Source organism: Podospora pseudocomata, assembly GCF_035222375.1.
Source record: "Podospora pseudocomata strain CBS 415.72m chromosome 1 map unlocalized CBS415.72m_1, whole genome shotgun sequence".
Taxonomy (NCBI): Eukaryota; Fungi; Ascomycota; class Sordariomycetes; order Sordariales; family Podosporaceae; genus Podospora; species Podospora pseudocomata.
The window spans coordinates 3277788-3291415 of NW_026946363.1; the positions used below are offsets into that span (position 1 = coordinate 3277788).

Here is a 13628-nt window from a genome sequence, read left to right on the forward strand (position 1 = left end):
ATATAAAAAAAGTTTCAACTGGCAGTTTTTTCATGGGTCTCTGTTTCTTGTCGTTTCTCACCCCTTATCTTGTGTATATATATTTGTGGCGATTTGTTCAAGTGTCCGGTTTTCCCCCGCCACTGCCAACCGTACATTACCCATCCTTTTTTGGACACAAAGAGACATGAATAGAGCAGCAGAAAAAGCTACAGTTGGAACACAATCAAGAACGGGTGTCAAGTGTCAAAGTTGCGTGGGGTGTGTTGACGAAGTATTGATAGACTTTTCCTTTGTGGTTTCCTTGTGGGTTCGGTGGGGGGATAAACATTGCGATATTAACAGGGGTGGGCTGTGTAGGCCTGCCGGAGTGTGATTTCCTTGTCTCCTCTAATTGTATAAACTTTCACATGTACATGTAATGTTTACCGTCTCTTTTGTCAAGCACCGGAGTAGTAGCCTTTGCATATTTATCCATTGTGTTAACTTTGCTCTATTGATCTTGATTGTGGAAGACCTAAACTGCACTGTTGTCCAATGCCAAATTGTCTTCAGGATCATTCAACTAGCTTGCTCCCATTTTTCATGATTTGAGTTAGGCATTCCTGTTGTCATTGAGGTTTGTTGAGTCCGGATCTTCTAATCACAGAGGATTCTCTGATCTCTGACCTCGTAGCAACGTTGGTAGACACCGAAGAGATGGTTCATTTCACCTCGTCCGGCAGCATGTCAGTCCATTCATATCTTTCCTGCAGCTCCCACTAGAAATCATACATACTAATAATACAGTCTAGAACTAAAGCCCTTCAGAAGCTGAGTCTCGTATCAACAGTCTATAGCCATCCCCATCATCATAATTTGTGTAGATTCTTTCTACTATCATCGCCTGTAATAATATTACCTCCAAGCATACAATAGTCCACCCATAGTTTTCCAATCTGTCCTGCAAATATAACTATTAGACGGCAAAACACAAAGTAGGTAAGAATCAAAGGGTCGTAATGAGCAAAAACAACATAGGTAGCCACCGCAACCAGCAGGTAGAAAACTAGTATCTCACATAGCCCCATCCCGTAGAAAACAAAAGGGGTAGAGTAGGTACATGCATAGGCTTTCTACAGAAAAGCAGAACAGACAACACAAAGTCGTTAGTCTATGTTTGAAAACCGAAAAACTCAAATAACACATCAAGCAGAGCATAGTATGTGTCAAAGACTCAAACATGCAAACACATTATTTCACCAAACAAGAAAAACCCAATAAACACATCGAACCCAAGACTTTTCTCTGGGGTAATACTCACAAAGCCAACGTCAAACGCCCCATAGAAATGCTCAAATGTCTTTTCTTGTGTGTCATGTAAGAACAAGAGAGGGTGAGTGATATATATATGCAAATCGGGAATATGTAAACTTGCGCAATGCATTGTACCTTCGTAGAGACAGAGACAGAGAAACAGAGAGAGAGAGAGAGAGAGAGAGAACAAAGTGGGTATCCAAAACCGCGCTTTCGAGACAAGAACGGAAAAAAAATCGAAGCAAAACACAATGATCAACCCCCCCCTCCCAATGTGCAACAAAAAAAGACAGAAAATATTAAACCACACACTCCCCTCTCCCTCCCCCAATGCGTTCAAAAATACGAAACCCAAAAAAAAGAAAATCGTGCTACAAGAAGCACCCACCCCCTTTTGTCTCCCTCCCGCCCCTTTTTTCACAACAAAAAAGCCCTGCCATAGATCAAAACAAAAAAAAAAGCCCGTGTGGTGGTGTTCAATTTCCCACACACACGTATTAAGTTCATTAACAACGTCTTCTTCTCCCCCACCCTCTTCCAAACCAACTAAGCGAACAAGATATGCATTTCGCCCTCTCTCATACCATTCGTTGACATCCCTCTTTATCCGTGTGGAGTGTGTGTTGTGTGCAAAGAAATTAAACAAGTCCAACTCCTTTTTTTTTTGGGTGTGTGTGTGTGTGTGTGTGTGTTTGGTGCGTATGTCCCTGTCATCATACATTTGTACTTTTCTCGCTCGACCTCCAGCCTTTCTCACATTACGATACACTCCTTGTCGTTATCCGCGTGCTTCTTAATCTTACCATTCCGAGGAGGACCAACTTCCATCGGAGTGCCACCAGAGACCGCCGCACGAATGGCAGCCAGGCGCACCTTTGCGCGCTCGTCGCCCGCATCGGCCGCCTTGACATACCAAACGTTTGCTTCGAGGATATCTCGTCTGCACCCGATGCCCATTTCAGTGAAATAGCCAACAGCATACTGCGCTTTTACATAGCCTGCTCATAAAAGTTAGAATACTGGTTATCTCGGAGAGCAGAGAAGTAACATACCAAGCTCTGCCGACCTCCTCGCCCACTCATAAGCTTCTTCCTCATCCTTTTCCAGGACTGGCTCTGCTCCAACCATATACCAAGCACAGAGACCCATCATGGCAGCCGCGTGCCCCCTTTCCGCGGCACCCGTGTAAAAATGTACGCTCAAAGCTGGATCCCTAGGACAGCCGAGCTTTCCATGCTCATAAGCGTCTCCCATCCTGAAGTTCGCTTCGGGATGCCCCAAGTCCGCCGCCTGCGTGAAAAGCTCAGCCGCATAACTTTCGTCCAAGAAGATGTCGTCTCCGTATCCAGTCTCGTAGAGGCAGCCGAGGTGGTACGGGGCGGCATTGTAGATGTTGTCAGCAGCCTCAGCCGCCAGCTTCAACCACTTGATGCCTTCCCTGTACCGCTTCTCTCCCAGATCGCCCGACAAGCACGCTTTGCCCAACCTCGTCATGGCGCCTGGATGCCTCTTGGAAGCAGCTGTGCGGAGAAATTGGACAGCCTTTGCGGGGTCCTTGCGGCAGCCCCAGCCAAACTCGTAACACAAGGCGGTGCGGTACGCCGATTCTGCGTGGCCGTGCTTGGCAGCGAGTACAAACAGCGGAAATGCCGAATTGTAATCCTCCTTCCCCTTGCTGAACAGACCCGACGCGTAACCATCGGCCAGGTAGTACTGTGCGAAGGGGTAGCCGTTGTTAGACAGCTTCTGGAGAATTGCTCGCGCTTCACGAATCAAGTCGTGCGGTGAGGAAGGTGAAGGCTGCCCATCAGGTGTGCCGACTTTTGGACTCTTGGTCCGTTTCATGTCCTCGAAGTCAATGCCTTCTTCTTGCGCAGTTGCGATTAAGAAAACGGCAAACGAATAGAGAATGGAATAGTCGTTTGTCTTCTTGACATTTTGCCGGTACATCTCCAGTGTCTTTTGGGCGCTGAGGAGAGACGCATTGTTTCCGACTGCAGAGCGCAACTGCGAATTGTCAAATGTGATGGGCGCTGGCGCAGGTTGAGGATACGGCACATTGAGCAGTTCGGCAAAGGAGGAAGGCCTCGTTTCTGGAGATTTCCTCGTAGAATGAGCAGACGGTGCCCGATTTCCACTTCCCAGCAAGCCCGGAGACCGCCCTCGCGCTCCATAGTCAGAGTACACAGAATACGAAGACTGCGGCCGAGGCAACGAGCTCCTTCTGTAGCCATTCGTCGTCGGCGTCAAGTGGCGGTTGATGGCGGCGCCGGTCTCGGCAAGATTTGGGTTCGACTGCGCTCTTGGATCTTGCTCAACGTTCATACTCGTCGGTCGTGGGAGAAAGGCCGAATGGTGATAGTGCAGCTGTGGCACAGGTTCTGGCGGAGTGGCGGCATCGTCAGTGATGGAACTCACAGTTGACGCATCTGCGGAGTTGTCCTGGCAGTCTGACGGGTCGAGAACACCAGATACTGAACTTGCGCTCGTCGTCGCCGAGATGTCAGCCGAGTTTGGCTGCTGGGATGTACTGGCAGTCGTGTTCGACTCCCTACTGTTCCGATTCATGCCTTGCCTCCTCGAAGTATCGCTCAAACTTAGTTCGTCAAAGTCGGCGCCCAGAATATGGCTGTTGCTTGCCTGGCTAGAGAGAGCTGGACCGGAAGCCGGTAGAGACATCGACATTTTGGTGCCATTTGTTATGTTTCGGAGACCCAGCGCATCGGGAGTCGAGCTTTGCTGGAGGCCGTGCTCGTGCACTGGGGTATGCGGTGGGGGGGTTGGAGCGTCGGGTGTTTTGGGCAAAGCACGGTCGAGGCGGGCGGAGACAGCTGGAGCAGTGGAAGCACCACCGGCGGGTCCGCCTGCGGAAGGATGTGTCTCGATGTTGCCCATCGAGGGCCGGGCCCAGTCGTTGGGTTGGAAATTGACTTTGACAGGCGACACAGGCGATTGTCGTAACCTCGGCGACTCGGCCACAGCGGGGACGCCAGGCAACGGCTTTGCATTCTCTCCCCAGTCGTACCGGTTAGCCGGCGACACACTGTGCACTGGAACGGGCTTCCGGCGACCGGGGCTGCTGGTCGAAGTTGATGGAGCCGCTCGCGGCGGAGAAGAGGTGGTGAGGGCCGCCATTATGCCACACTGATGAAGTCGTCGTCGGTCCTGCTGGGACCGATGGCTTTGCTTTCTTTCCCCACGAGTTCCTTGTTTTGCCGTTGCTCTTTGGATGGCGCCGGTTCCCAGTGAGTGGTAAGGTAGGCTTTTGAGATGGCGGACGTTCAAACGGTCAAGTGGCAGACGGGTGCAGGTTGGCTAGACAGAACGGGAACTAATGAACAGGTGGACTGATATATATGCTGGTGAGGGATGCGGGACAGTAACGAGTGATAGCGACAGACAGAAAACAGCGAAGGTGTGTCGTTTTAAAAAAGGAACTTTGTCGGAGGGGGTCTCAGCGAGCGTTGGGATGATGAAGCGGAAGCGAACGACTGGATCCAAAGAAGGGAATTAAGTCTATTCAGCAGAAGCCTTGGTATGGATTCAGGGACTGAGGGAGATCAGCAGTAAAAGGCGGCCCCAACTGGCGGACTATGGGTGGCTCTGCAGGCCCGACAGACGCTGTGCGTCCTTTCCCCCAGTCACCCCCGTCATAACTGCAGCCGGACATAAACCCACCGTTCATCAAAACGCGAGGTTGGAAGACTCAGTCCAAGTTAACTGCAAGCGTCTCCGTTTGAGTCAACTCGACGAATACTCCAGAACCTTTCATCTGAGATCTGGCCTGCCACGCCTGCTCAGACACTCATCATCGGGCGGCTGAGGTCAACGAGCATTCCTCGCAATCCTCAGACGGCAAGCACCGCGCATCTGCATCTGCATGCCTCACTCGACGTCTAGGCCCAGCCACTGGACTTCTCCCGCCGCCCCTCCAGCCTCGTCACGCAATTCCATGGGAGAGGGGTGTCAACAGTCAGCGACGCAACCGGTCCCAGCGTTCGCACAAGCGAAAAGCCATCCAAGCCATTGTGTCTTGCCCTCTGCCGCCAGCACCGAAAGCTTGGAAACCTGGACCATATCCGAGCAGGGCATATGAATAGCAACCCGCAGTCTCAGACACGGACAACATCATGTGCTGCGCCATATTCCCCCCCGAACTGAAATGCCGCTGTTTCTATTGAAGAGAGGGCTGCTCCAAAAGCCAAGCCTTGGGATTCTCAACTAGTATTCTCCCGCATCACCAGCTTACTTCTGGGGCTTGATACGATGCGTGATTTGTTGAGACACTGAGGGGCAAGTTGAAATACGGCAGCGTCAAAAGTAAAAGCTGTTGCTAGCGCATAGAGACCCCTATTTCTCCGCCGGGATCGTACCTCAGACACAGAGCCAACGAGACCAAGCCGGGCCTCCTCCGAAAGGTCCACTGACGCCTCAAAACGCAGGGTCCTCAGCATGGCACAATATGGCGTAAGTGGTTGGCTGGAATGTTGATTTTGAAGAAGAAACAAGCCGCTCGCCGCAAATGCGTCATCCTCGACGTAGAAAACAGTTGGCTTGGCATGTTGATACATGCAAATACTTGATATCCCCTCGGTCTGGCTATAATTCTATGATATAAGACATTCCGGTGGTTCGAAGCCCGCAAGGACCTGGGCCTCAACTCCCTGTGACTTCATCGCCCTTCTCAACTCCCAAGGGCAGACCGACCGGAAAGCAATACGGAAGCAGGGCCTGCTGTCTTGGTCAGTACCTATGCCGCTCGTGTTTCTACCTATGGACGCCGACGGTTTCCAAGCACCATCCAGGAAATTCCGGAATGTTGTTGGCCAAAACCTCGAAGATCTCACTGCTCACAGCCGACTTTTGCAGTATTTTTTTTTGAGAGCCTGCCGTAAGGCTGGGTCGATTAATACTACGGTCCTTGGCATGGATGCACCGCATCAGGCGGTCGGCATCTCTTGCGCGGCAGTGGTGATCGCCGGCGGTTCCACAACATGGTGGACGAACCGGACAGCCGGACAAGTTGTTTGCCCGCTGTAGCATTTTGACGGTATCACCAATACGGCTGGAAGACGCCCGCCATACGAGCTACACCAACTCTCTTCTTTTTAAACGCTGCCAGCGGCGATTTTACACAGTAGAAAAGTTCATTCTCTTCAACCCCGCAGATGGGCCCGAGTATGACATGTGAGCATCTTTCGGTTTAAAATGTAACTCTGCACAGTCGATACGAAGTTGCAAGTGTCAAGTGTGGATTATTGGACAGGCTTCCCCGGATTTACCGCGAAAATAATCATCTCTACTAGTATCGACCGGCATGGGCAACAAGGGCTGACGACCGCCTCCTTTTTTTCGTTCTTGAGAAATTCTCGCCATCGGAATGCGGAGAGAACGCCCGTTGCTTGTTTCTACAGACACCATCGGACAAACCGAGCAACCGGGACACGGCCATGGGGACGGGATTGTCGGAGACATATACGTCGGTTGTACTCCAGTTGTAAGTTGTCGCAGATATATCGCGATGACGCCCATTCCATATCGCAACTTATGGCTTCTTCTTTCCTGGCTCATAGGAGACTTCTCAAAACCTGATATAGCCTTGTGATCTGAAACCTGGAAGCGGCAGCAAACCTGGACGCGGGGGGATTGATCCCGGGAAAAGACTGCTCCTGCATCACACCCAGACCTAGATGAGCATGAAGAACGCCACAGAACAGCAGAGCTCGACCTCCAGACTCCAAGCTGCTCCCGCCTTGGCCCGGTATCGTCGATGGAGGGGACGTCTCATGGGAAATAGTGCCAGAGGTTGTGTTTGGCTCACTGTACTTTTACCCCGCGTGTCTCTAACACGAGGTTGGAGCGGAGCGTTCCGTGAACAGCCACCAGCCACCAGCCACCGGTCACTAGGTACCGACCACCGACCACCGGCATTCACGGCATCAACACCAAGTAAAATCATTGCAAGGAGAACTGTTGCTTTCGGTAGAACTTCGCATGGTGGTCGCAAGAGGGTAAGTGGTTGCATGGCATCGCATTCTTCGACATGCACGCTGCCGAGGGCAGGCACAGGCTAAGATGCTGCTGATGTCACCCAAAGGTTTATTTTAGTGCGACACTATGCGGGCTTGATTGGTTGATCAGATCATGTGGGGGCCCATGGGCTTGGCGCCGCCTCTGGTGCAATCAAACGTTAAAGTTGCCAAAAATGCCAACACGAGAGCCTCCCTCCGAAGCCCAGCAGAGACAAACAACAACAACAACAACAAAGCAGGTTTTTGGATGTTGACGACTTTCTTGATTCTGTGACAAGTCTGCTTCCATGGCAACCCCCAGTTCGGGCACCATCCTCAACAAGATACACAGTTGTACACTATGCACAAATAATAGAATCCTGATGTGATGACTGTGCCTGTATCCGTAACCTCTCGGGCAGCTTACTGATTCCATCTTGATCGCGACTAGTCCCCCTTTCATCTGGCAGAAGCGAGAGTTGAGGGTTCGTGCAATTTCCCCTGGTCCTTCTGTCAGCGGGACATATGCATTATGCTAGTATAACCCTAACCCCTCGACGATCTAAATTCCCCGCGTGGCTCAGCGCAGCAAGGGCCAGCCAAGGGCAGCCACAGTGAGAAAACATACGAGGTTTGTTGGAATGCACGGTGCCGGGCACTCCCCTGGCCTGAAAGTGCAAGCAAAAGGAAATCAATCGCGACTCCCGATTCTCTTCCAGTTTCTCGTCAAGCCCTCAGAAGGCCCGCCTCACCTTTCGTCTTTCGTTTGGCTCTGTCGCTTGTTTTGGTTGCTCAACCGCCAACCGCCATAAAGTCCGAGAGCTGCAGGGCCCAGCATCCAATTGCCTGCCATCCAATCCGCCTGCGTCGAATCTCCCACTTGCCAAAGATCGATCCGACGAGCTTTCGAAACGCCCGGTATTGGCGTGGGTTGTTTATCCTGCCGTTGTCCTGCCGTTTGAAACCTCAGCTGGATTCTACCGGACCGTCGTCGAGAGCTCTTCGTGCCTGTGTCCGTCTCTTTTAAGGGGGCCCCCTTTCCAACGGCCTTGGAAAGCTTAGGGGAGCAACAAGTCTGCGCCGCTTCCATCTTTTTACGGACCTCTTCCAACCTTGCTGCTGTTCATTTCTTGGCATCCCGGGCAGTTGATTTTTGGTGGCCAGCTGGCGCCCGCCATCTCCGTCTCCTGAGAAACCCAGCGCCTCCCCGCCCGCTGCAGTCGCAAGCAGTGGACACTGGCCAGAAGCTGGGCCGCCAATATAACCAAAATCCTGCCGGGCTCAGCCTCCCGTTTTTTTGACAACAAGTCTTGTGTAAGTTGTTTTCAATCGCAATGCAAGCACTTTTTGCAGTCCTGATCTCGAACGACATTGGGTTGTAATTTGTTGGCCTCCTCGACATTCGTTCCATTGTCCACAAGCTGCAAGTCCGTCCCCCGACGCGCTGGACAGCAGAACCCTTCCTGCATAGGGTGAAGTCCCCCGTCTGATCGCGCGTGCGGTTCGCGAGTCCACAATGATGGAATGCTTTGCTAACATTACTTTGCGCTTACCAGGACCATGTCCCTCCCCGAACGGCCGGGCGCGAAGCCCTCTTATGAGGAGCGTCACAGCTACCGGCACACGCCCTCGCGGCGCCAACGGCCGGCAGACATCGAGGCCGGGTACGTCCCGGTCGCCGGCCAGTCACACCATCAACGTGGGCCATCAGCCTCCTCCTTCGCCGAGACTATACAGTCTCCTAATACAGAAATAGAGAGAACCCCGTTATCGCCGACTGGCGATGCGCCACCTGCCCCCGAGTCTCCCTTTCAACGCAAACGCAGTCTTATCCGACCCGAACGAAACAGAATAGGCAAAGACCACCCAAACTACCACTACCGCAAACATGCCGCCAACATGGCCACCCTACCGTCCTCGACCGGCAACGATCCGATCGCCGAAGACTTGGAGGGAACCACCGACCTGTCCAACACTGGTTCCAGGAACGAGGAGACGCGGTCAGACGAATCGCCGCCGAGAAAGAAAAGGAACTCGAAACACCACCGCGATGCAGATGCGGAAAAGACGACCCGATCAAGACGGAGATCGAGTGGGGCGAGGCACGGCAAAATCACCAAGGACAGCAAGGGAAACAAGAAGAAGAAGCATGTGGAGCAGATGAGCCCACCAAGTCTTTGGAATATCTACTGCGCCATCATCACGTTCTGGTGCCCAGGTTTTGTTCTGAAGTGCTTCGGGATGCCGGCTAAGGCCCAGCAGAGGGCTTGGAGGGAGAAGATGGGACTGATCAGCATCATCTTGTTTATTATGGGGGTTGTCGGTTTTCTCACCTTCGGCTTTACGCAGGTTGTCTGTGGCAAACCACCTCTCCGCTTGCGCGTGAACGAAGTTGGCGCGGGCTACATGATTTTCCACGGCTCCGCCTACGACCTTGCATCCTCCCACCACCCTCCCGCCGAGGGCATTCCCCGCCGCCTTGATGGAAATGGCGCCAACGTCCTCTTCGATCTCCCCGAGAAGCACGGCGGAAAAGATGGCAGCTTCTTGTTTCAAAACGTCAATGGAAAATGCAAAGGACTGATTAACCCCGCCCCCGGGTCTGACGTCCCTGTTGATGATGGCAATTTAGGCTGGTATTTCCCTTGCACGACTTTCAACCAGGATGGATCATCAAAGCCAAATACGACGATTCCGTATTATCTCGGCTACGCCTGCCACACCACCGCTCGCTCGAGAGATGATTTCTACCTGAAGCTGTCCGGTGCCGCCGATGTGTACTTTACCTGGGACGATATCAAGAATAGCTCTCGCAATCTTGTTGTCTACTCTGGCAATGTACTGGACCTGGATCTGCTCAACTGGTTCAACGATACACAGGTCACCTACCCTGACCGCTTCAAGGAGCTCAGAAACCGTGATTCGGCTGCAAACAAGGCGATTCGGGGCCGCGATATCACCCGTGCTTTCCAGTCGTCCGGTGACAAGCGGAATGCCGAATGTTTCGAGGAGCTCATCAAGGTCGGAACAGTCGATACGGACACTGTTGGATGCATCGCGTCCAAGGTTGTTCTGTATTGTTCGCTCGTGCTGATTCTTTCGGTTGTTCTCGCAAGGTTCGTTCTTGCCATTATTTTCCAGTGGTTCATAAGCAAAACCTACGGTGCGAGCAAGACCTCACAATCATCCGACCCCCGCAAACGGCAGCAACAGATCGAGGACTGGACGGAGGACATCTATCGGGCTCCACCGCGGTTCCCCGGCGAGGCTGGAAGCAGTGTTAACGGCTCTTCCGACCGTCAGAGCAAACGCAGCAGCACCTTCTTGCCTACTACCTCTCGTTTCTCGGCTGTGTATAGCGTAGACCGTTCCCAGCGCAAGTCCTCGGTCCCTACAACCATGGGAGTGCAGAGTGCCGCGGGTCAGCTCCTCAGCCCGAACGCTGTGTACCGGCATGGTAACGACAGCCGGTCCAGCTTCCTGAAATCCGACCCCTACACGTCTAACGGCACTCCCAGCGACCAAGGCTTTGGCCCTGGTGGGTTCAAGGAAGGATTCATTCACGAGCGTGTGGTTGCTCAACCGCCGTCCGACTGGATGCCCCATGGTTTCCCGCTCGCTCATGCGATCTGCTTGGTTACAGCCTATTCGGAGGGTGAACTTGGTATCCGCACAACTTTGGACTCGATCGCCATGACTGATTATCCCAACAGCCACAAGGTGATTCTCGTTATTTGCGACGGTATCATCAAGGGCAAGGGTGAACAATACTCGACTCCCGAGATCGTTTTGCGCATGATGAAAGACGAGGTCATCCCTCCTGATCAGGTCCAAGCCTTCTCCTACGTGGCGGTAGCCAGCGGCGCCAAGCGACACAATATGGCCAAGATCTATGCTGGATTCTACGACTATGGCGCCGATTCCATCATCCCGACGGAGAAGCAACAGCGTGTCCCCATGATGGTCGTGGTCAAGTGCGGCACCCCTGACGAAGCCGTGAAGTCAAAGCCTGGTAATCGCGGCAAGCGGGACAGTCAGATCATCCTGATGTCCTTCCTCCAAAAGGTTATGTTCGATGAGCGTATGACGGAACTGGAGTACGAGATGTTCAACGGCTTGTGGAGGGTCACGGGCATCTCTCCTGATTTCTACGAGATCGTTCTGATGGTGGACGCCGATACCAAGGTTTTCCCCGACAGTCTCACCCACATGATTTCTGCCATGGTCAAGGATCCCGATATCATGGGCTTGTGCGGTGAAACCAAGATTGCCAACAAGCGAGCAAGCTGGGTATCGGCCATCCAGGTTTTCGAGTACTTTATTTCGCATCATCTCGCCAAGTCATTCGAATCGGTCTTTGGTGGTGTCACCTGTCTTCCCGGTTGTTTCTGCATGTACCGCATCAAGGCTCCCAAAGGAGCTCAAAACTACTGGGTTCCCATCCTGGCCAACCCTGACGTTGTTGAGCACTACTCGGAGAACGTCGTGGATACGCTTCACAAGAAGAACCTTCTGCTGCTTGGTGAAGATCGTTACCTCTCTACGCTCATGCTGCGCACCTTCCCCAAGCGCAAGCAAGTCTTCGTCCCCCAGGCTGTCTGCAAAACTACGGTTCCTGATGAGTTCATGGTCCTGCTTTCTCAACGTCGTCGCTGGATCAACTCGACCATTCACAACCTGATGGAACTTGTTCTTGTCAGAGATTTGTGTGGAACATTCTGCTTCAGTATGCAGTTTGTCGTCTTCATCGAACTCATCGGTACTCTTGTGCTGCCTGCCGCCATTGCCTTTACCTTCTATGTTGGTAAGTTGATCATAAGTACCTCTCTCCTATAGTTTATGCTGCATGCTAATGTCGTTGCTCAGTTATCATCTCGATCGTCAACTCGCCACCTCAGATTATTCCCCTCATTCTTCTTGGTCTCATTCTCGGCTTACCAGCTATTCTCATCGTCGTGACAGCCCATAGCTGGTCCTATGTCGTCTGGATGATCATCTATCTCTTCTCACTCCCCATCTGGAACTTTGTACTCCCGACATACGCATTCTGGAAGTTTGACGACTTCTCGTGGGGTGACACTCGAAAGACGGCTGGCGAAAAGACGAAGAAGGCTGGCATCGAGTATGAGGGCGAGTTCGACAGCAGCAAGATCACCATGAAGAGGTGGGCCGAGTTTGAGCGCGACCGCAGAATCAGAGCCAACTATTGGGCATCAAGCGAGAACATTGCCGGCGGTAGCCAACAACAACAACCGCTGCAGGGGCATCCACACGGGCATGGGCCATATGACGACTACTATTCGGACGTGTAAAAAAAAAACCTACGGTTATGGCTTTTTACCAGAGGTGTCGATTGTTGTTTGGACATGATTTCATTTTCAGCGAAAAGAAGACTATTGATTTATAAAAGACGACTGCGATTGTTTGGCGGTTCGTCGGTGCAGCGTGATGGGGGGCTGTGTGATTTGCTTCTTTTTTGTTTGTGTATGGATGGGATTGGAGAGGAGAGCCCGATTGGGGAGGCTTGGTGTTAATTTTTGTGTGCTGTTTTCCCTATTGATTGAACCCTAAACCCCTAATCATCACCAACTGGAATTCATCACACTACTTTTTTCACCCTTTTTTTTCTCTTTTCCTTTTCACGCTTTCCTTTGTATTATCCCATGATATCAAGTTATTAGAGATGGGGGATATATATGGCGGTTCTTGTTGTCTTTTCTTTAACAAGAGGAGGCTTTAAAGATATCTGGTGGTTACGACGTATGCTTTGAATGGCTTTCCCAAATAAAATTTTTTTTTTTTTGGGGGCGGGGGTTGTGATGACTGGGGAGAGAGACGGAGAGGAGAGTTTACAAGTTTGGGTGAGTGTTTTGTATATAGGATGTTCGAGAGGGAGGGGGGAGGGGCTGTATTATGATGACGGCTTACTTTCTTTTTTAGTAAAGGAGAGAGGCCCTTATAATTCAGAAGTTATATATCAAGGTTTTGTCCCGGCTGGATGAGAGTGATTATTATGATGAATGTATGTGGATCATGCTTTTTCTTGCTTTTTGGGAATGAGAGAGCATTCATGAGAATATGACAAGGCAACCAACCAACCGTCAAGAGTTCGACAAATCTAATAGGGGGCACACAGCAGACATACATGACTTTCTTCCTCCACACACACATACACACACACACACACACACACACACACATACACACCAACCTCGGTATGATCTTCTACCGACATCAACCTCGGTGAAGCCGAATTCCTATTTTCTTATTAAATATGGGTTGTGGTGTGTTATTGGGGGAAATCCTTCCCCGTGGCGGAGGGTCAGTCATTACGGGCTTTTC

At 51.7% G+C, this 13628-nt stretch overlaps 2 protein-coding genes across 2 annotated transcripts; one reads left to right on the forward strand and one right to left on the reverse strand.

The window, feature by feature from the left end:
• Nucleotides 1-1014: 1014 nt before the first annotated feature.
• Nucleotides 1015-5289, reverse strand: CHS4 (Chitin synthase 4). Its single transcript, XM_062885651.1, has 3 exons — nucleotides 2328-5289; nucleotides 1283-2273; nucleotides 1015-1094 (listed from the first exon to the last, which is right to left on the reverse strand). Exons 1-2 carry the CDS (start codon nucleotides 4408-4410, stop codon nucleotides 2029-2031), a joined length of 2328 nt encoding a protein of 775 aa, XP_062748636.1. The 5' UTR covers nucleotides 4411-5289; the 3' UTR covers nucleotides 1015-1094; nucleotides 1283-2028.
• A 2487-nt stretch (nucleotides 5290-7776) lies between these two features.
• On the forward strand, nucleotides 7777-13180 carry CHS3_1 (Chitin synthase, class 3). Its single transcript, XM_062885652.1, has 3 exons — nucleotides 7777-8758; nucleotides 8843-12090; nucleotides 12153-13180. The coding sequence occupies exons 2-3, from the start codon at nucleotides 8847-8849 to the stop codon at nucleotides 12596-12598; spliced, it is 3690 nt and encodes a 1229-aa protein (XP_062748637.1). The 5' UTR covers nucleotides 7777-8758; nucleotides 8843-8846; the 3' UTR covers nucleotides 12599-13180.
• Nucleotides 13181-13628: the final 448 nt, after the last annotated feature.